The 23,925-nt window shown below is 39.7% G+C and overlaps 1 protein-coding gene across 4 annotated transcripts in view; it reads left to right on the top strand.

Moving 5' to 3' along the window:
- The window catches only part of epha8 (eph receptor A8), a 132,723-nt gene extending 109,882 nt beyond the window's left edge, over nt 1-22,841 (top strand). Inside the window, exons 11-20 of one of the 4 annotated variants that reach the window (XM_028003336.1) lie at nt 23-155; nt 3,786-3,853; nt 4,723-4,848; nt 5,974-6,159; nt 7,448-7,509; nt 9,746-9,955; nt 12,720-12,869; nt 12,961-13,151; nt 15,630-15,788; nt 18,178-22,841. In XM_028003336.1, coding sequence (XP_027859137.1) covers nt 23-155; nt 3,786-3,853; nt 4,723-4,848; nt 5,974-6,159; nt 7,448-7,509; nt 9,746-9,955; nt 12,720-12,869; nt 12,961-13,151; nt 15,630-15,788; nt 18,178-18,292 — 1,400 coding nt within the window. In that variant the 3' untranslated portion in view covers nt 18,293-22,841. Of the gene's footprint in view, nt 1-22; nt 156-3,785; nt 3,854-4,722; nt 4,849-5,973; nt 6,160-7,447; nt 7,510-9,745; nt 9,974-12,719; nt 12,870-12,960; nt 13,152-15,629; nt 15,789-18,177 lie in introns of all 4 variants that reach the window. The other 3 variants (XM_028003338.1, XM_028003337.1, XM_028003335.1) reach the window with 3 other exon arrangements.
- Nucleotides 22,842-23,925: the final 1,084 nt, after the last annotated feature.

Here is a 23,925-nt window from a genome sequence, read left to right as displayed (position 1 = left end):
CCGGCGGTTTGTGTCTCTGCAGCTCCTTTGCGTTACAACACTATGACCATCATCTGGATCTCCATGGCCCTGGTGTCCGGCCTGGTCGTCTTCCTGGCCATCATCATCTGCAGGAAACGGCAAGGCTACACTTTACCACACTACCCGTCGCTGCTGTGTGTGGAACACTTTCTTATGCTACTGTCTCTCTTCGTGTGTTTGATCGAATGTTCTGTGTGCACTTTATAAATGACGCCTTGTTTTACCACAGGAATCATTGGCTGCGAGTAAAATGAGAGATGCTGTAAAACTGAGGAAAGGGAAATTGAAATGACAATCTTTAAGTAAGAACGTAGAAGATCTGGTGTTATTTAAACACTCAGGTTCTTAATATAGTTTGAGTGTGGCTACGTTGACACAGCAGGTCTTTCTGCTCTATTCCAAATTTCCTGCTCCTTGCTTTGCCTTGTTTTACGTAGTTGTTCATACTACTAATTAAATGCGGCTGCAATCTGACTTCTGTGTGAACAGTTTAAGACTGGCAACACAGACATGACATAGGAGTGCAGAAATAATGGACACCACCTTATATTGATCAAATTTACAGTCGTTGAGCAGTGAGAGACGACAGCATCGCCACAAGATCACAACAAGATGAAGGAAGCTGATAAAAAGAAATCACAACTAATAGCAGCAGCTTTTAGTGGAGCATTGACTGCTGCTTGTGTAGAGAAGTCTGTCTGGATGTGTAGTCGGAGCCAACAGTGGTGAGGCTGGGATGTGACACAGACTTCTTTTGTCATTCTAATTTTCAGCCATTGTTTGCATCTGGAGTTCCTGCGTCTGACTTCTTCTGCTGCAGAATTATGACACGTCTCGCACCGAGAACATAAAAGTTGGATTAAATGCGACCTGACCGTTCAGACTTCAAGCTCCTTGCAAACAATCGGATACATATCTGATTTAGGTACCACTATGGAAGTGGCACGGGTCAGATTTTTTTTGGAGGGGGGTGAGAAGATTGGAATTGGGTCGTTCAGACTGCCAATGCCAGATATGTGTTGCATTTACCTGTTGTGTCAACGTAGCTTTTGTCTTGTGGACCATCGTTCCGTTGCTATCACAATGGGACTTAATCTGATGGAAGTTTCTTCTATAAAAAGATAAGGTGTGTCCTTTCAGCTTGACACACTCTCTACGTTCAAAAAGTAGGAAAGTAACTTTTGAGTTTTCCCTTTTGTGTTTATTGGCTTCCATAACTAACAACTGCAACTTAGGCCTCACTGTTGCCAACTTAGCAACTTTGTCACTATGTTTTTTCTCCCTAGCAACTCCGTTAAAAGAACAAAAAAAACACACAACTAGAAAAAAGTGTTGTGGTTTTTATTTACAGATTACATTGGACTTCTGCATTGGAAATTCAGATTAAAAAATATTTTTTCCTATTAATTAATCTTATTTTTCCTCAACAAATGAAGACTGTGAAAAAGGAAACAAGGTGTTGAGGCGACATTAGGTCACTGGACCAAACCAGACTCAATGAAACTTAAAGAGTACAAATAATTAATTATGAAAATTTAAAAAACAACATTGTAACTTCATTACATTGTGTCTATAGATTCTAAATCCAGCCAATGCAGATTTGGAATTGCGACAAAAACAATACCAAAAATTGACAGAGAAGATGAGGAAAAAAAGCTAACAAAAGTGACAAACTGATTGAATGCACTGTGACAATACTGCCACTAAAGTCTAAGGTGAGCATCTGCTTTGGGGTTTCAAGAAAACTAAAGGTCAAACTTTTTAATCAGTCTGTGCTGCATTTGATTGTCTCTAGTTCAAAATTTAAAATGCTTAGACTGATCAAATCCAAACTGGACTAAAGATTCTTTGATACACAGTTTGTGATTTCAGATTGAGATTCATGAAGTCTTCTGCCTGTAGAAACCTTGTGGAAGGGGCAAAATAATTTGACGGGCATAAAAACCCACATACAGAAACATCTGGATTATAGTATGTTGCATATGATCTTTGCATGATTTGTGATGTCAAATTTTGTGAGAAATCAAAAGGATTATTCTCAGTTTTTCCCCAAAAATGTTTTGTGACTGGTCCTGCGCCGTGAATCCTGTGTTGGGTTTAATCTTGTCTGATGATCTAGAAGTACTGTTACACCCCTGATAATCAACGGCAGACATTTTTACTGCCGCTTCCATGGAGCTGGACTTAATAAGTTGTAAAGGATGAAAGAGGTTCAAAATCTATCCATTTCTTTTGTCTCACACAACTAATTTCCCAACTCATTGAGAATTTAATTACTACCTTCCAGTGTTTCCACGCCCGCCATCAGCTTCCTCCTCCTTCTCCTTTTTACTCTAATGTCTCCCTCTTACAACTTAGTAGATTTGTAGCAAATAATTACATTTAATTACCTGAATTGGTTCACAGTTTTATGCATATTACGTTTATTAAATTAACTTTGTTAGAGGAAAGAAATCTACTATAACTCTGAGGACATAAGGATGTTATTCAAACCAAGGCACGGTTTTTAGAATGGTCCAGTTTAGCAGATGCAACACATGCTGCCAGTCAAAGGGATCGATGAATAACTGCGTCACTTATGCTGGCGTGAAGGAAAATGGACTACTGGTCCATGAATTTACGAAAAGCTCCCTCAGACTGCCAACAGCAGGCTGCGAGCTCTCAGTTCATAACTGTAAATAAATTAAAGCGAGTCATCATCAAGGAGGTTTTATGTTCTAACAGTTTTACACAGTTTTTCCAAAGGTTCCTTGCGTATTTAAAATGTTCCTTAATGTTCAAAAAGACAGAAACAACAGGACAAGAACAGGACCTGAAGCTTTCTGCATCTAAGTGCCGTACATGTAAATGAGGACATGTGTAGAAACAACGCATCTGCTGGCAACCTCTGAATGTGTTTGAGTGAACAAGTTCTCCTGTCTTTTTTTAAAATTATTATTCTTTTTAGTAAATAATTCATACAAGCTTTTTTTCTTCAGAGGTGCAGTATGTAGCATCTATGAAAAATAATTAGATGTGTTGAAACTGCCACCATGTCGTGACAGCAGGTTGCGAGACACGTAATCTGTGAAAAGATCCATCTCCTCCACCTCTATGAGCTGCTCTTGCTATCTGAAGAAATGCACTGCTCCCAACCAAAACAACCAATCAGAGAAGGAGGGGCTTAGTGCTGTCAATCAAACCATGTACTTGCTGCTAAATGTGCCAATGGCATTACAGAAAAACAGTTTATCCACCATCATTGGTGGCCATGCTAACTAGTCTTAGCATTCATGACAGAAAGACAGAAAGAGAGCTGCATGTGGTGATTCACCGCCACGCTAAGACCCGCCTCCTTGCTCTGATTGGTTGTTTCTATTTAGTACTGGGAGAAGGCAGAGGATCTCAATTTTTTATTTTTTTTCAGGGAACATATCAAACTAACACGACATATTGACAGGTCCCACTATTATATATATTTTTTTTAAATAAAAGTTTCATACTGCAATTTTAAATACTAACAATCCTTACTAGGGGTGTAACTGTTACATCCAGCTCATAAAACAAGCCGGTACAGAAAACTTGGCTGATATGAGACAAGATGTTGGTAAACATTGAGAATTTTGGACAGCAGTTTGGATTTTGTATTATGTATTTTTGTGATACTTGAAATGTAGCTGTGCTGTCCTGTATTCATCGCTCTGTATGTTTCTGTGTGTGCCTCTATGTCTGTGGGGGTGTATGTGTGTGTGCGTGCGCGGATGGGTGTGTGTGTGTGTGTATAGACACTGTGGCTACAGCAAAGCGTTCCAGGACTCCGATGAGGAAAAGATGCATTACCAGAATGGTCACGGTATGTTTACTACATTCCTCAGTTGTCACTAGTAACAAATTACAACACATTTCTTAAAGGGGCAGTATTGTGTTTTCCAGGCATATAATCATTTTATAGCACAATCAAGTAACTATGTTAACTTCAGTTGCATAGGTCAAATAAATATGACTTTAAAAATGTTTGACTTCCTAATTTAACACTTTGAAATTGGCCCTCTGTTGCTTTAAAAACTCCTGCTCTTTCTGAAACTCTGTCCCTAGGAAATCATCACAACACGGCTCCATTATTAGCTCTTTAACAATATTGTTACCAGTGTTTGACTAAGAAGTAGCTCTTATATTGAGCTCAACAGATGTGCAGATCCACCAGGTGTTTGCTAATTACTGCTGGGCTAGTCTGAAGGATCTGAGCTGCTCTGTGAAGCAGAAGTTTGGAAACTGCATCTCTGAGAAGGAGCTGCACCTCAAAGGCGGAGCTAGGCCCAATCAGGGATTTTGCACAGTGAGTGGTTGCCATGGATATTAAAGGATTTCTCAAACATGCATGAAAGAATGAAGGCAACACTTCAGGTATGTTTTTGATGAGGGAATAACATTATAACATGATGTAAAGCTAAAAAAAGTCGATTTTACATAATACTGCCCCTTTAAAGGGATTGCATTTTCATCCACATATAATAAATGAAATCCTCAGAGCAAACAGCTTTCATCAGCCTGTGCTTGCAGGAGGCCACTCTCCTCCTCCCCTGTCTGTTTGTGTTCTCTCCTTCTGTCTCTCTGCCGGTCCTTTCATCAGGTTTTCCCGGTGCGCTCCAGCGACTCGGGCTCAGATGTGAAGCCGCTCCCGTCCTCCGCTATGTGACCAAATGCTAATGTTGTTTATCTTAGTGTCATTCCCCGACGCGAGGTTCTATATCGACCCGCACACGTACGAGGACCCCTGCCAGGCGGTCCACGAATTTGCCAGAGAAATTGAAGCTTCCAGGATCAAGATTGAGAAAATTATCGGCTCAGGTGAAAAAAAAACAAAAACATGGGCTCGCACACACACCCAGAGACAAACACGGAGGCACACACACAGAGAGTAAGACTCATTGAGTAGGCTAACTTAAAATCATTGGCCGGTGTAAAAGGCTGCAGGGTGCAGCAGAGAGGAGGATGGCAGAGTGGAATCAGAGCGTTGCGTGGAGCCGTCAGTCACAGCTCAGCAGCCAGGCAGGGAATACTAACACTGTGTCAGCTCCACAATATGACTGCTGTAGCTACACACAGACACACAACGTGGAAATCAGAGCTCTCCTGACTGCAAGATAAGAAGCAAGTTATACTTAGCTCCTGTATTTGCTATGTGAAACTCAGGCTTGAAGTCTATCTCTGTCTCTTACCTTAGAAAGCAAATTAATTGACAGTCTCATTCATAAAACCGGCTGTAGAATGGGTGAGGGTAAAGCTGGGCATGCACTGATTTATCGGTGCCGATTTCTTTAATTTTGGGAGATTGGTGATTGGCCGATACTTACATGTTAAGCTGATCTTTTCCCCTGATCTTATCTACCTTTGCAAAAGTCCAAGATCAACCACTGTCCTCTTCTGCTCCCCTGAGAGGTTTGACTGTTAGCCCCGCCCACCAGGTCATGTCTGAATGTTTGCAGTTAACAACAGTCGCCCCACTGTTGCCAACTCAGGGGCTTTATTGCTGTATTTAGCCACATTTCAGACAAAAAAAAATATTTGTATCGGACAAAATCAGAATTGACAGGCATTTTGAAAATTGGTAATCAACGATCGGCCAGAAAACTGCAATCGGTACAATCTTATCAGAGTCCATATTCAGTACATTGGGAGATGTTTAAAGTCCAAATTTCATAATATGAACCTAGTTACAATGTACTGCGTATTTTTTAGCTGCAGACTATAATTTTAACACTTAGTGTACTGGTTTTGTGGAGTCTTTTTGACATCCAGCTCACCAGTATCAGTACGTCTTCGTCCAAACTCTTCACAATTCTCAAATTTTATTATTCGTATGTTCTTAGAAACTAATGTTTATTTTTTCCAAGAGTTTCACTTATTGAAACGGAAACATTTTCCGGAGTATTTGAAAAATACTCCGCTGTCACTTTTTTGTCATGATTTCAGGAGAATTCGGAGAGGTGTGTTACGGACGGATGAGGCTTCCTGGGAAACGAGACATTCCTGTGGCGCTGAAGACGCTGAAGGCAGGATACACTGAGAAACAGAAGAGGGACTTCCTAGCTGAAGCATCCATCATGGCCCAGTTTGATCATCCAAACGTTATCCGACTGGAAGGGGTGGTAACTCACAGTACGCTGACGCCAAAACACTCCATCCATTTGTCAATATATTAGCCAGGAGGTGCTGCACAAAAAAGATGCTTAGTGTGCCAAACAGGTAGTCTTACCGCTTAAATCCTCTTGCAGTTTGTCGGATTTAAACCATAAGTTGTTGTATTAAATTTCATTGGGATAACACAAAGTAGTGGATAATTGCAAAGTGGAAGGAAAAGGAAAACATGTCTGTCAAAACAGCTTGAAAAGACTCTGAATGCACAGAATAGGGGTCATTCTCTAATCCCTAAACTATGATCCAGTGCAACAATTACCACAAGTCATGTAATAAAAAAAAACATTGTGTGGCAGAGAAGTTAGACAAATATCAGCCCTTCATTTGAAAAGCAGCAAAAGACCCGGTCATTAGAAATTAACGCTCCAACATCACCTTCCCATGTACCTTACATAATAGCGTTTAGTAAATTAAAAAAATAAAGGGCCACAGTCTTCAATCAATGTGACGCTATATGAAGTAAAGCCAAGACTCAACACAATTTATGCAAGTGAAAGAAAATAAAATTTTTGGAAACCCTTTTAAGAAATGTTTTGTTATCTACTTTAAGTTACTCTTAAGCAATATTGCCAATTTCCTGAGGTCAGGTATCCATAGCAACAGGACAGCGGGCAAGAGAGGACTCCGTCCTTGCGGTTGGGATGGAGTCTTAGGGCGATTGTTGGCAGAAGGAGAGCTGCAATTTTATGACTGTTGAAAACAAAATTCTAGATAAAGAATCGTGACAATGTTCCCGATCCATAAGGTCAGATCTATTTAGTGTAATTTTGTGTTTTGTGCTCTGAGCAATGTCATGCTTTACTATTTATGTTATATTATATTTAGAATTTCACTTTCTGAACCAGTTGAAAGGTTTGTTTCGGTTTACTTTGACATGTTTGACCCAAATAGTCAACCTGTTGCTAGTCAATTTCAGTTTCTTTAATATTTATTTTCCATTGGCTGTTCTTCTCCTAAATGCACTGGCTGAACAAATGAAAGTTGTTTTTACGTGTTTGACCAAGTTTGTGAAGCTGTTGGTGTGTTTAAATGTGCTGTAGTTGTGCAGTCAGCAGATAACTGTATAATTCAGCACATTTATGTCTGAGTTCAAAAAAAGGAGTGAATTCAGCTGTTAGTTATCGCCCGATGGATTTGGTATCGTAAGTGAAGAAGTAGTGAAAAGTGCATCCCTGCTTTTTATATTTTGTGCTAATAAACGTTACAAGCTTTGGATGTGAAGGCTGAATATTTCTGTGTGTATGTCCAGGTAAACCGGTGATGATCATCACTGAGTACATGGAGAACGGCTCTCTGGATGCCTTCCTGAGGGTTGGTATTCATTTATAATCAGCTGTTATAATCATCTTCTTGAAAACAATGTTTTCTGCTTTTCTTCTCCTCTTAAGATAATTTGTTCCAGTGACCAGTTACAATTAAATCATAAGAATTTTGAGCAAACTTTTCAAATGTTCCTCCCCCCAAAAAAGAAAATACAATCTATTGTGTGTGATTCCTCCTAATAGTTTTGAGAGAATTGACCAGGCTATGCTAAGCACGATTTCATCAGATGCTGTTGTTATGTTTTGGCTGCAACAAACAAGATGTAGAGATTGTAAACTAGCATGGACCACACATTTGAGTAAAATGGAGAAATTTGGAGGTTTAAGAGTTTTATGCCTCTGGTATGGCACAAACAATCATCATTAGATGGGAGCAGAAACCATTAAGTGCAGAAAATAACTCCACTGAAGAGTTGGTTCTCTGACAAGACTTTTCTTTCTGAGTCTTGATCCATTGTTTCTACTAGGTTCATTTACAGGTTACATTTACAATTTCTATCTGCTTCAGTCTTTGCTTCTATGAAAATGCTTTAGATTAAAACTTTAAAGCTTATGACATTACTGCTTTATTGCCTTATCTTTAGTGTGTTCTCTATCTTGATTAAAATCTACTCGCCTCGTTTTCAGTATCATCACACTCATTCTTTTTTTTCTTTCCCCTAACATGCCCCTGAAGGCTCCAGGCAGAAAGTATCTACCCCCTCACTGGCCTTCTGTTTTTTGTTTCCTTTTTTGTTGTCACACTAAATGTTTCAGATCATCTAACACATTTTAATATCTGACAAAGATGACTTGAGTAAATAGAAAAAGCTCTTTTCAGATATTGATTCCTTTATTAAGGGAAAGTGTTGTGTGTTAGTTTTTGAGCAGAAATTGCATCATCTCAATCCTACTGAAATGAAAAACTTGAACACATGAACCATTCACCATCGTGCCGCTCACCCCAAGTGCACTTTAGGTTAAGGTGATGGCTAGATAGTTTCCTTTAGGATTTTCTGATTTATTTAATTGATTGATTAATTGGTATAAATGTCAAGTTGCCCAGTTGCTGAAGGAGCAGATTCAGTCTCTTATTGTGGAATCAACACCTGAAACCAATTAGGTATGCATTTTGCTCTGTGTTCTTCTGTCAGGTTCTGAATGAGTCGTAGGTACACTCCACAAATTCTTTAAGCAGGTTGACCGCTGTTTGGAAACTTCACCTGACGTCTCTGTTTTAGTCATGTGTGGTTAATGACCGTTGCGGTTTTGTAACCTTTTAAAGAATGACTTTGTTTCTTATCTGGTCTTGGATTTCTTGAGGTTGAGGCATTATTCGCTGTTTTGTGAGATCTCGAAGGTTTTCTTTTTTTTCTTAGTGATTTCCTTATTCTACAAATCAGGCAGTAAAGAGGCATCATTGAGGCTTATAAATGAAACTTCAAATATGTGATTTATTATCATTATTTTATATTTTAAGGTGAAGAAAGTTCTAGTTTTTACATTGGTCCAAGCCTTACCGATGCTTTCCTGTGCTTTCCCCCTCAATTCTAATCTCCCTTACAGCACAGACTCAACTTTCTCCAATTGAAGTGGATTTCTCTGGTTGAATTTCTACCTGGCCAATCAGGAAACAGGAGATGTTGTGAACGATGACGTAGATTTTCTGCTGTTTTAGAATTTCAGTCTGCCTGTAGTTTTACCAGTGGCTATTCAGTTGCCATTGCTTCACTTCCAGGGGAGGAAGTGAAGGAAGTTGTTCGGTCCGAGTTGGTCACGTTTCAAATGATTAAATGAACATCAACAGGCGCTTCGTTCAGATCAGCACTTCTTTCTTCACAGCTGCTTACAGCAAAGACAGTTTGAGCTAAGATTCATAGCATCAAACTGGTGCATTACAAACATCACAGCTAAAAATTGTAAATTGGGAAAAATTTGAAACGTAAACAGAGTTCACACCTGCAGGCAGGAAGCAACCGAGGCTCCAGACTCTCTGGACACAGCAAAGCGTAAAACCAGGAGCTGGTCTTCACCAGTCTGTACTGGATAAGTTTTTTAATAAATGAAATTTGAAAACTATTTTTTGCTCAGATTCTTATTCTTATTTCTTATTTATGTATTTACTTATTTTTTGATGATCTGAAACACCCAAGTCTGAGAGAAAAACAAAACCTAATCAAGCCTTTAGGAGTACGGAGACGATTTCGCAGCACCATAACCATCTCCTGTCCTCGCCTTTCTCGTAGAGACACGACGGCCAGTTCACCATCATCCAGCTGGTCGGGTTGCTGCGTGGCGTCGCAGCAGGTATGACCTACCTGTCCAACCTGGGCTACATCCACCGGGACCTGGCCGCCCGCAACATCCTGGTCAACAGCAACCTGGTGTGTAAGGTTTCTGACTTTGGCCTGTCCAGAGTCCTGGAGGACGACCCTGACGCTGCATACACCACCAGTGTGAGTTTTCACATTGAGGCAAGCATTGACGCAACAACACACACTCACACACATTCAGAGATTCTTTCAAATGAATTGCCTGGCCTCAAAAGAGACAAGACGTAGATAAGAACTGATTATTAATGCAGTGTTAAAGCATTAAAGACTTGATTTATTTCATGTTAGAAATTAGATGACCTCGTTCGGCCAGATGATGTGTTAAGTTGCTTTGAGTAACTTTTTCCCATTGTTGGCTTAATGGAAAAACTTGTCTGATTTTCATTCCAACCAGGATTTCTCTAGTTCATTCGCAAATGCAAAAATATTTCTATGGCAAAATATTTGATACTGATGTTGATTTTCATTTGTTTGATAAGGCATTTTAAATAATCAGTGTTTATTTTATAGTGGCTAGCTAAAGTAATCAGACCCGTTGAATGTTGCCACACGTTCTTATGCTACAACCACAAACTTAAATGTATTTTGTTGGATATTTTTGCGAAAGATCTATAAAGACCAATGGACACAGCCAGGGGGTGCTGCGCTAGAGGGGGCGTCAAAACGATGGTGGACTAGTTATTTCTAGGTGGCATTTTCTGTATTTAGCTGCTGTTTGTGGAGAAGTATAATAAAACATTCGACAGCGAAACATCTAGGTCTGAGTTAACTTTAGTCTTCTTTCATTTAGTACATTTTTTGTTTTTAAACATTTGATCTTAACTACTGTATATTCTTTAAACATCTTATCTATGACATGCACAAGATATTCTTTGAAAATCACATTTTAAAGCAAGTTGATGAAGACAGTCTGAGACAGGCGAAGGAGGAAACAGCAGGGAATCCTTCAAAGTGTAGCCATTTTAATTTGGAAGAAAATTAAAGTTAATTAAATCTACTTAAAAATTACAGAAAACTTAATGACAACAGGAGCGGGCGATCACACATGAACACACACACACACATTTCACACTGTTAAAAGAAAAAATGAACTCATAGTTTGACGTTTGGCCTAGAAAGCAAGACAAAGACAAAGTAAAGTTCGGTTCAAATACACTTTTACAGAAGCAATACAATCAAATTCAATCAAGTCATATGAAAGTGGGAGCAAAGTAAAAATTGTCTTGGTTGTGGAGGCGCTTCACTCGGGAGTAGCTCCGTATTAATCCTGCAGCCCATTGAGAACTAAAGTATTGAGTTTCAAGTGAAAAAAGTAAAAAGCTTTCAAAATCCGATTCTATCACTTAACAGCGCACAGATGAAAATAACGCGTTTGTTTGTCCCAGTCTGTCTAAGCACAGCAATCATATTACAGAATGCAGAGGGATTATGAGCAGCAGCTCAGCGTTGTCCTGATAGGAGAGGGATCGCAGAGCGTGATAGATAGTGGAGAAAGCACAGCGTCATTACAGCACACCTCCAATTAATGCTCGATAATACTTGGAGATTAATAGAGTTCCCATTACTGCCAGGAGATTAGGAAACTTTTACCAAAGCGCCACATTTTCTGGAGATAAAGGCGGCAACGGAGTCAGGCAGAGGTATAAAGTTAAGATGTGTCGCCTTTACACCTTCGTGTTTAGCACTTTTGTTTGGTTTTCCACATTAAAAGAAGCAAGACAACGCACCTTTCTTCAAAGGGGAGCAAAATAAATTGCAGCGTTTAAGTAAATTACACCATAACAGTTTAATGTAACCACAAACGACCATATTTGTATCTTTCCGTCACCACTATCCACACAACCCTGAGCAATCCCCACCCCATAAACATATGACCCATCTCCACAAAAAAACATTTTTCCACATAAAAGAAAGGGGGAAAAAAATATAAAAAAAATAAGATTGAAAGAAAAAAAATTGTGAAGTGAAAAAATGTTCACTTCACAATTACGAGCTACTAGTTTTGGACAAACACAAAAATATCAATAAAATACATTCAAGCCTGTGGTTTATGTCAAAATGTGGAAAGGTTCAAGGGATGTAAATCATTTTTCCAGCCTCTTCATCAGTCTCCCCTCATTGTGTCTTTATGTAACGTTTATGAAAAAGAAATATTTTTACATATTTGTTGAAACTGTCACTATGTTGTGACAGTATGGCATGAGTCAGATAATCTGTGAAAAAAATCAAGCTCCTCTGACTTTTCCCCTGTGCTCCTAGTGCTAACAAGAAGCAACCAATCATAGCCAGGAGGAGGGGCTTAGGGCTGTCAATCATTCGCTCACCTCCCCCATCACATCCTCTTCCTCTCTGCTATGATACCTAGCCTGTTGTGAATGCTAAGTCTAGTTAGCACAGCCACCAATAACGACATATAAAAGCTTTTTTTCTGTAACGGTAAGTTGTTTCTCTGCCATTCGCACATTTGGCAGCGTGTTCATGAGGATGATTGACAGCGCTAACACCCTCCTCCCGGCTCTGATTGGTTGATTTCCACCGTGAGCAATGCATATCGATCAATCTTTTCACAGATTATCTGTCTCATATTTTCCTCTCCTGACACAAATATGTAAAGATCATATGCTTTATACAAGTATCATACTACGACTTTAAGTTTGCTGCCCTGAATATAATTGTTGTCAAAAAATAAAATAAAATAAAATTCAAGAGCAAATAAATTGTAAAAAAAAAAAAAAAAAAAGTATACCTCATGATGAATCACGTGGTAAGATAACTTTAAAGATTACTTCCAGTGATTATCGATGTATTTTTTTGGAGAAACTGCTCAACTACAGAGGAGCAACATATATAACGCTGTTGGATTCTGTTTGAACGGACTGACCAATAGGGCGGAAAAATCCCAATCCGCTGGACGGCTCCAGAGGCCATAGCCTACAGGAAGTTCTCCTCCTCCAGCGACGTGTGGAGCTACGGCGTGGTCATGTGGGAAGTGATGTCATACGGAGAGCGGCCGTACTGGAACCTCACCAACAGAGACGTGAGCGTTGTCAGCCGGATCGGACCTTTGCTAAGAGAGTTCTTCCCTCTGTTTGCGCCAGTGACGCGTGGCTTTTGCTGAACATTTGCAGGTCATTAAGTCTGTGGAGGAGGGCTACCGGCTGCCTGCGCCGATGGGCTGCCCCGCTGCCCTGCACACACTCATGCTGGACTGCTGGCAGAAAGATCGCAACGAGAGGCCGCGCTTTTGCCAGATAGTCACCGTTCTTGACAAGCTAATCCGCAACCCAGAGAACTTGAAGTCCATGGACACTCTCTGCAGGTAGGCGGGAGGCTCGCTGAATCTCTGTGTGCGGTGACGCGACGTGGCTCTGCTGTGTAACACGCCCAACTTAATTTGATCAGATGGAAACTGAGCATTTCATTAAATATTGGTTTAAGAGATTAGGAGATTAAGATGCCAGTCAGAGCAAAGGCACCACCTCCAGAGAAGAGGATTTTCAGGACAATATGTGCCGACAGACTGTAAGGCTACTTACTAGACGTCCTACTGAGAGAGGCAGAGTAAATTCAGAATCCATTGTCTGCTGTCGAATGTGGGTGCGGTTGGATAAAGTTACAAACAGAGGTTTTTCCTCAGCATTTTTGTGATAAATTCTCTGTGTATTGACTACAATCCATCCTGTGGTATTGACGTTGATCCTCAGTAAATCTGGTGGCATGTTTGAGGGGACATGTTGTCTGAAACTGGAACTTTCTTGAGACCATTAAGTCCTAAAGAGTGCTGAGTCCTAAAGAGTTATTGGTGTGTGAGCATCGTGCAGCAGCAGAAGATATAATCCAGGCTTGAGAAAGAACAAAGTGGAAGGATTCTTTTGGGTGCTTTCATACCATCTCTGTTTTGTCCGCTTTAATCAAACTCCAGTCCGTCTGCCTAGAACTTGTGTTTTGTTTGAGGAGATGTGAAGGCACAATCAAAGGCTGATGCGGACCAGAAAAGTGAACTCTGGTCCTACTAATCTAGCTCTGGGTTCAGCTGAAGTGAACTCTGGTTCAGTTCAAATGCAGTTTCACACCAAGCGAACGTGAAACCGCTCCAAAAGCAGGAAGCAACAACACCACAGGGCATTCTGGGTAAATACAACCAGAACAAACTTGCAAGTCTCACACTTGCAGGAGAAATACCAAAGACAAAGAGAAGTCCTCCACCCATTAAAATCTCACACCAAACAGTTTTTTTTTCAAAGGGTTCGGTTTGTTTGACACAGTGCAGTGTGGATGTGAACCGAAACAGCTGAAAAGTCCCAAATGGAACCGAGTCAACCGGACTGTCGGGTGTGAAAACAGCCTCATTGCAGAGGTGGGGACTCGAGTCACATGACTTGGACTCAGTCAGACTCGAGTCGTTAAAATCACGACTTGAGACTTGACTTGAAAAAATGCTCAAAGACTCGGACTTGACTTTGACTTTCATGCCATTGACTTGGGACTTGACTCGACTTGAAGCTGTTTACTTGAAAAGACTTGATATTTTTTACTCAAAGTCTTAAAATTTAAAACACATTATTTATAAAGTGGCGTCATTAATTAATGTCACTCATTCCGTATCAATATGCGCAGACCGTCACTATGGTTTTCCTCTCTCCTTATGTATGTATGTGTACGTAGCTGCAGCACAACCAATCAAATTAACAGGATTTGGACGTTTAAAAAAACGCGGCAAAGCTGCAGAGCTCAGGGAACGAAATACGAAATAACCGCTCGAATATGCTTCTGCGAGTAATTTCTTTTGGCTACGTAGGTTATGAACTTTCGACTAAAAAACGAACTGCAACTTGTAAAACATGCAAGAAGAGAATATCGGATGGAGATGCCACGACGTCCAACTTTGTCCGGCATTTGAAGCTTCACAAAGGTCGGTAGGTGGCGCTTTTCTTTTGCTGTAAGATAGCTGACTTTAGCTAACTTCGTGTTAGCATGTGTACTCCGGGTTAAATTGGTGATTATTTACCATAAATCCGGTCCTTCAAATGCCTCCACAAATAATGTGCACCGTGTTAGCTCAGGAAGCCGGTGGATAGTGAGCGGGGCTCCGGAACAGAAAGCAGATTCTGGACCTGAACACAGGGAACAGAGTCTCTCTGTCCCATCATGATGATGAGCCGGGTCTAGTATCATCTAAGGATGGTTGGTGTATTTGAAGACATCTACGTTGGGAAATTATATTGACAATATATTGTTTTGACAGGTTAGAGAAAAGAGGAAAAAACTGCTGTTATGGTTCTTTGTATTGTGCTGTGGAAATGTCAGCATTTTCCTCTTTTTTTATTGAATATCAAGTTTAACAGAACTGGGCAATAAAGTGGTCCAATTTAAAAATGTTTTTTATACTTTGTGTTCAGCTACACATGTTCTATCATTTGAGATAAATACATATTTTAAAACGAACAAATGGTCTATTATTTGAATTTTTTGTATAATTGCAAATTATAAAAAAAATAAATAAATATAAACGACTCGAAATGACTTGAAATTAAAGGTTCCTGACTTGAGACTTGACTCGGACTTGAGGACAAAGACTTGAGACTTACTTGAGACTTGCAACACAGTGACTTGGTCACACCTCTGCCTCATTGTGTCCAAGGCAGCGCTCTTCCAACCTCTCTGTCGTTCTAACTCCTGTTGACTCTGTCTCACTGTTTGCTCCCCAGCTTCAGTCTCTTGCTTCATCCAAGATTTTTTTTGTCCAATTTCATCTCCATCCCATAACCAAAGCCTTTTCTTTTTCTCTTCGCTGCAGTTTAAGCAGTCCTCCGTTAATGGCGAGAGCCATCCCCGACTTCAGCAGCTGTAACTCCGTAGACGAGTGGCTGGACACCATAAAGATGGGCCGATATAAAGAACACTTTGCAGCAGGGGGCTTCCACACTCTGGGACACGTCATAAGCATGAAGCAAGGGTGAGACAGCACTATAATGCAGAACTGAGAGGAACTATCACACACCTTAAACTATGAAATATCAAATGTCTGTTGCGAACTGGCACTAAGCAAACCAGCTAAAATGGAATTAAAAGACATTGTAATCAAGTGGTTATTAACTTGGTACACACCAGTGATCATTAAGTAGAATTAAGAAGACAGAAGTCACAAAGTAGACCCAGACTAAATAAGCAACATTAATCAAATAAGACAAAAGTTAAGAAATCACAATAAATTCCAATGTTCTTTAGCTTATAATATGCTTTTATTAAAAGTCCTGAGCAAAGCTGTTCACACTGCAACCTGGTGAACCTGCAGAGCGCTACTGTAATGATCAGTAGTTTCACTTATGTTTATGTTTTGATTATTTCTTCAATATTTTTTCTTACACTTTTAGTTTATATCTTGTGTTACTTCATTCATTCTCATAGTTTGTGCTTTAAAATAGTTTCTTTAGAATACTGTCTTTATGTTTACTGTATGTATCTGGTTGGGTTTTCTTTTCTTCTTGCTTGGTTTATTTCTCACCTTCCCGTCAGTCTGACATTCTGCTCCTCTTCCCAGCTGTTTATCATCTCCTCATTTGCCTCTGCCTGCTCCCTTCACCAGCTGCTTCCACTCATCTGTGATTAGCTCTTCTGGTCTCTTTAGGTGTGTTTCCATTAACCATACAATTGCGCAATTTGACATTTTAAAATTAATTTGTGCCAATTTTGAAAAGAATTGTGTTTTGCTAAAAGGTTTTGGCTCTAGGCTGAGGGGATTTGTCTGCCATACTGAAATTCCTTTAATCGCAAAACTCCAGTGGAAATGTTTTTTTTGTGTGTGTCTCTCACACAAGTCACATGATCAACAACCGGATGTTGCCACTGTTGCAAATCACGAAGAAGACTACGACAGGAAGTAGCTGGAGGATGATGGCGCTGCATGTTTTTAATGACTTATCAAGTAAAAAAATATATCCACGTGATTTTAATTGCCTTTCTTATTATCTGGAAACACAGCAATTGCAAGGTTAGATTTTTTTTGTTTTATTTTACATTAGCAGAATATTGACAAAGTTTGTGCACCCTTGTGATGAAAACAAAGCTTTTGTTTTTCTGTCAGTCCTTGTCCTCCATTTTTCCCCAACAACTTTGTTTTTCCTCCTGTTCTTTTCTGTTAGTTCAGTCGTTTCTCTGTCAGTTTTTCTATTCTCCTTGTAAGTTTCCATTTTGGACATCATCTTACACTCTGGTTCATTGCCTGCGCTTGGGTCCGACCCCTAAACACGACCACCACACACACTCTTAGAAAGTTCGATAGCCCGTTTAACACTAGAACTACCAAAGATTCCCAAAATGGGAATCTTCGTCCAGGTACCAGAGAGGGGCCAGTTTGGCCCTCCAAGAGAGGGTGTGAAGAGGCGCCTTTGTTATGTAAATAAGGCCATTACTATCCTGTTCCAAGGACAATCAGCGTGAAAGTTGATGTAGTGAGTTTGGCTCTCCTCCCCCCTGCTCATCTACAGGGATGCTAATTGCTAATGCTTTTTCTGTGCAATCCTTTCTGTGGTATCGGCTGCTTCAACCCAAATGCAGTATATTTCAAGTCCCATGCATAGTTTCTCTTTGCATGGTAATTCTTACAACAAATCCTGATGTTGTTTTCTAAGTTTTGTCCCTCTAGTATCTTGTCTTGACTCTCAATTTTCTTTTTTAAACAACATGTTAACCAGTTTAATAGCAGATGCGCTCTAAAACTTTGTATATTTTGCATCCTTTGTTTACGGCTTTTTTTTTTTGCAAACTTTACAACAAAATTAAATGTCTTTTCTTAGTGGTTAAATTATCAGCTAATAAACTGTTCATGATCTACTGCATACGTTTTGTTAGGTCAGTTGTTAACCTAACAAGCAACAACAACTGCACCATTTAATTGATTTTAAATGTGTACTATAGGCAGAAATGTCTGTCCACTAGCCTATATTAATTATTTAGTAATAAGCTGTTGTAGTGACTGGTGGATGGTTATGGTCTTTTCTATAATTTCTTCTCTGAAATTGCAATAGAGGACTGGGGTTTCACAGCACACTATGGTGAAAAGTCAATTTAATGATGTTGATGAAAGGATGTTAGCTGCCATCTTCCAGGTGTGTTCAGTTGGAATCAGAGAGTAATTAGCAGGAAAACTTGTTCCATGCAGGTCATCTACATCCTTTCAACAATTGTCAACGTCTAAGCCTATCACACTGCATGCATCCTCACCCCCGTCTGTTGACTGCCTCTTCAGCTGTTGGTTTTGTAGGTTTAAAGGGGAAGTGCTACTTTTCACAGCACTGCTTTTGCCAGTGTGGATGATGAAAATGATTTAGTTTTCATGTCACCAGGGACATCCAGAGGCTCGGCGTGACACTCATGGGTCATCAGAAGAAGATCATGACCAGCGTCCAGCTAATGAGAGCGCAGGTCCTCAACAAGAGCGTCCCATCGGTCCATGTATAACTCCAGAGCCGACGTTACCGACTGCGTTACAGGCCCAGGCTTTTGTACGGCCGAGACGGACGCCTTGAAAAACAAAAACGACAGGTAAACGGGACGAGACGCTATCTAAGAACTTTTCAAGATTTTTTTACTTGAGAATTTAAGAACAAAACGTAAAGGGATCGCCTGTGGAAGCAAGGAAACGTGACATCTTTTGGACCTACCTTTTCTTTTTCTCTTCCTACTGAATACAAATTTATCTCTTGTTTAAGAATGAAAAGACTGCCTTAATTATGACATATTATTTTAAGTTTGTTGTCTACAATAAAAAAAAAATAATTTATGGTGAATATATGAGAGTAGTGTGATTTCCAGTCCCAAGGAAGAGCCTGAGCCCTGCAGTGACGTAGCACAGGTCGCGTGTTTGGATACGTTCTGTTGCCGCTGTAGAAGGGCAGCAATAAACTCTAGAAGAGAGCGGCTCAGAACCAGGCTGACGTGAAGAACATGAGCCGGGGCTCACCTGAGGGGCCGGGTCATCTCCAGCTTCACCCCAGATTTTAGCTCTGACAAAGGGCTGCAGTGTCAGATCTGCTTCCCAACACGAACCACGCTGGAGATCTAGAACCTCCTGGCCGGCCGGCCTGCAGCTGCTATACCTGGAGGATGTGTGTAACTCAACTATAGTGCACTTTATTCTACAATCTTTCCGTGTTCAAGAGGCTTTCTGGTTGAAACACAACTGAACACACGGCGCTAGCTACAGAATTAGGTGATGTATCACATCTTTTATTTACCAGACAAAAAAATAAGCTAATCTAAAAGCTAAAGCCAGCAACACTCAGACAGTTGGGAGAGGCTTCTGCTTTTTTTTTTGGGGGGGGGGGGGGGGGGGGGGTGTTAACATTACATTCAGTGCACAGGTAAATCTGTGGCCAGCTTGCTGAATAAGGGATTCTCAGTCTACCTCAGATCTGGACTGCAGGCAGGCCAGCCGAGCACAAAGTTAGCATAGAAACTTTGCAATAAAAATAAAACTCCCGAGAAACAAAACAATGTTGTGACTCTAGCATGTTTCCAAAGTAGCATTCAGTTATCCATGCTGTACCATCCCGTAATACCAGAAATATGGACTTTTACTTGGTTTTTTAAAAATGATTTAGATCTAATATTTAAACAGTCAAAACCAGGTTTGTGTGATAGTGTGTAATTTTGTTTTGATCCAACTCTCTTTGCTTCAACAGTGTCCTTGCTGTGACAGTTTAGCTTAACAAACAGGAGCATAAAAACAAGCAGTTTTCATGTTGCTGTTGACATATTTAAATTTCTAAAGATGAAACATTTAAATCTAAGAATATCTTTGTAATCCACTCAGACGGTAATGGATGTGGTTGTCACTAACATTTGGTTTTTTAGTTCCTAGTTATTTAACAATAAAGCTACTTTCTTTGCCTCTCCTAACTGTCCTCAGAGTGTTACGGTGCTAATAAACGGAAATGACGCTAACGCTAGATTTTCGATTTGTCTGGCATATAAAGGCTGAAAGAAATTAACGAGAAATTTGTTTTTTGCTGAATTAAAAAAGAAACCTTTGAAAATAAGGTTTGTATATAAATTAATATATTTTATATTGACTGTATAAACACACATTACAATGTGTTTTGAAAAGCACATCATTTGACAGGTTTTCTGGAGTCCATTCTTAAAGGGGTTCATTTTCTTATTAGAGCAGCCTTTGATTCAGGAATTGATTCAACGTAAGCACATTTTTAATGGAAAAAGAAAAAAAGTTTTACTTTCTTAAAGAGCAGAAGCTTCACATCAAGGTGAATCTGTGACGAGGCGACACGGTGGCACAGCTGCTAGCACAGGAGATTACAGCAAGAATCTCCTGGGTTTGAATCCTGGCTTTGCTTCTTGGGTTGTTGGAGTTTGCATGTCGTCCTTCGTAGATGCATGGGTTCTCCCCGGGTACTCCAGCTTCCTCCTGCTGCTCAAATCTACACATGTAATTTACCTTTTAGAGTGTGTGTGTGTGTGTGTGTGTGTGTGTGTGCGCGTGTGTGCGTGATTGTGATGGACTGCTGATTTGTCTGAGATGTTACCCCTGTGCTGTCCAAACGTATTTCTGCCCATGCAGATTTCTCCTGGGTTTCTTTTTGACTCTTTTCAGATCATTAAACACATTTTAATATCAGACAAAGATAACATGACTAAATACATAAAGCAGGTTTTAAAAATAAATTCAATAATAAATGGATATAATAAGGAAAGGAGTCCCTGCACTCCAACCAAGCTGTAAATTGGTTTCATATACAACTTGACTTTGCACAATTTGACTCCATTTATTTTTCCTGAAATAAATAAAATCGTTAGAAAATAGTGTTTCATATTAATCCAGGTTGTCTTTGTCTGTTATTAACAATTGTTTGACAATCTAAAATATTTGTCTGTACTGTTAGCTCATAGCTGGCTAACTCAAACACAGTACCTAACTTTATAGCTGCCAATTTGAACAAATTAATAAGAAGTTGTGTGATTAAGGTAGCGCTCTTAAAATAACAGGATTAAAGTAAATTATGAGCATTTGTAAAAACTGATATATACTGTATATTTAAAAAAAAACCTTGAATAAATATTGATCTTTTGAGCAAAACAATGACTTTTACAAAGACATCCAGTCTATCCAATATGGCTGCCCATGTCTGACAGAGCATTTCCTGTTTGCTAAGTCAAGACAAATTCAGTTTGTTTTCCATCAGCGTTGATCCAAATGCCTTCCAAACTAGCAGATAATCGATATATTTCCAAATGTAGAAATGTCACAAATAACAGTCACTATTTCTGCTCAGTTTCTTAATACTTATTCTATATATCTTTCATGCAAAAATATCACACTGCATATGTTTCACGTCAGATTTACACCATAATATCTCGTCACCGTGTCATCGAATGTCCGCTGTGTAACCAGATGGGAACGTTTCCCATTCGTCCCAGAAGTTAGAGCTCAGATCTGGAACCAGGTTGGCAAGAAGATCTGCTTTTAGTTGTGGTCTTAAGTGCCATCAGCAGCACAAGTCGTTTTGGTTTTCCTCTCCTTTTTTTTTTTTTTTTTTGTGTGTTGAAACACAAACGGAACATTTCATGTGTGTCTGTTGAAGCATAAAATGTCAGATGTGCTAATGACCACGTGCCACGTCACCAATACTAGAAACTATTGGACTCATATTGTTAACCTCCAGATGTCAGCATTCTGACTTCAGGTGCCGTTCTTGCTGTAACGCTAAATGGAAATTCAGAAATGATCATTTCTAAATATGAAATGGTGGTAAAATTATATATTTTTGAATGTGTGTTTTTTTTTTCCTTTCTTTTCTCGTGGAAGAAATGTAGCACAACCGAAAATCCTTGTGTTATTTTTTTACTTCTTTTTTTTCCCCCCAACAACATGGTGTTCCATCTTAAATCTACTGAAGTAAATTCAGGATCAGTGCTGATTCTCTTTAGATGACCCAAAAGTAAATACAGTGCCTTTAAAAAGTATTCACCCCCTCGAATGTTTTCCCTTTTTGTTGGTTAGGATTGATTTTGCTTTTATAAATCAATCCTAACCAACAGAATTTGTCTTTTTTTGAAAAACGAAAACATTACAAAATAAAAATTGTATAATGTTAAAGTGAGAATCGATTAGTACAAAAATAATTACAATTGAATAAAAATATGCATGTAGTCAATGGGGAATATTCATGCAACACTTATTTTATGTGAAATACTTTATTTAATTGTCATTATTTTGTAGAAATACATTTTTACTTCAACATTAAAGTGTTTTATGTCAACTCTTTGGTCCAAAAAGCCAAACTTTGCTGATCATGATGGATCGATATAAAGTGAAGAACATCCAAGGGAATGAATCATTTTTATTGGAACTGTATCTGCAGACATAGATCTGTGTGACATAGATCTGTGGGTACAACATGACACATAAACTGCAAAGGCTGTAAAATAAAGTGTTACTTTGACATCTGCTCACATGGTTTGCCTCAGTTCTGATAAAAGGCAACGAAGAACATGTCAGTGAAATGTTTGCAAATTAAAAACTTTGCCTAGACTTCTAAAGCTTGTCCGATTTGTGCGAACAGGAGAATGTCTTTTCTGGCAGAACTCCCTCCGGGTGGTCGATACTGTTTTTATTAGAGAACTTTATTATATTTCTTGTATTATAGTGACATTTTACTACTGGTTTCAGACTTTTGTTTTCCTTTTGGATGCTATTGAAGTCACAGGGCTTGAACTGTAAATCCATATTTTCTAAAGCCAGGATCTGTTTTTTGCCAGATGAATTGATTTATAACGTACACAGGATGTTTAGTCACTGGAAGGACGACAAAAGGCCCGATTGGTTCACATCTCATTATTTATTCAGACGTTTTGTTTCATAAACAATACCAACTCTGAAATGATCTGTTGTCATTGACGAGTCATCCTTGTTGCTAATGATAAGTCATAAATGTGCAAACTGTTCATAAAGACACAATAAAGGAATGTTCATCTGTGTGTAACTGCAACACTGAACTGTGAACTGTTTCTGGAGCAGGTGGAACCCGGACAGGCCGTGTTCTGGACTCATGGCCTGTTCACTCAGGATGGACCGTAGCCAGTTTGGTTTGAGTGTATCGTTTATTAATGAAATGATCATAAAACTTGCATTTTATTTTCAATCTGGTTCACTCTGAGATTAAAAGTTATCTGATGATCTGAAACTTTAGGGTTTGACCAAAACAAAAAAGCAATAACAGGATAAATGTGAATATTTTTCAGACAGCGTTGTACTTCCTGTGTTAATCCCAAATGCTCCTGCTGGAAGACTGCTGCAGCATTTAGCCCCGACATGCTCCAAAGATAATTTCTAATGGGTTTTTCCTGTGTTCGGGTCGCGGCTCTGACCTTCAAGGTGTTCGATCTGAACTCTGCTGCGCCTCAACACTCCGAGGACAAAACTGGAGCTAAAAGTAATTTGTTAACTAGTGCCGAAGTCATTCTGGAGTGAATTGCTGTTTTTCTGTGGGAATGAGGCCTGACCCAGCTCCGAAACATCATTTCAATCTTAGCCCGAATAGGGAATGAGCCTGATGAATCTGTGTATTAGTAATTGTCCTTTCCTTCACCTTAGGAGGGCTGTTAAGAGATAATCCACTCCTTAGTGAAACGAGACCTAACACAACATCATTAATCTTATTACTAAGGCCGCGTTGCTTTGTTGCCACGAACTCCCACGCCCAATTATCAGCCACTGTTGCGTCCCCGTGACGACGCTCGCCGCCTCCCGCCGGTGGGCCCCATCTCCACTGTCCCCTGATTGACTCCGCTCCATATCGGCTCCCAGTGAGCCGGAGCCGGATGTCCTCTGATAGGCCGAGAGCGCAGCACAAATCGGATCACGATGGCGAGCGGTTTTGGTTTTTATCGCCACAGAGCAGGTCTGCCGTACGAGGCAGCGGGAGACAATACAGATTAACTTTTTTCTAATTTAAGTTTGTCGTCTTCATTTAAAGAAGTACGGCACTGCTAAATGACGCTCTTAAATCTGAATGGATATGTGAATTTCCGTAATGATGTCCCTGGGAACGACCTTGGAACAATGCACCGCGGCG

The sequence above is a fragment of the Xiphophorus couchianus genome, chromosome 20 (assembly GCF_001444195.1).
Source record: "Xiphophorus couchianus chromosome 20, X_couchianus-1.0, whole genome shotgun sequence".
Lineage (NCBI taxonomy): Eukaryota > Metazoa > Chordata > Actinopteri > Cyprinodontiformes > Poeciliidae > Xiphophorus > Xiphophorus couchianus.
This window is presented reverse-complemented; position numbering and strand designations above follow the sequence as displayed.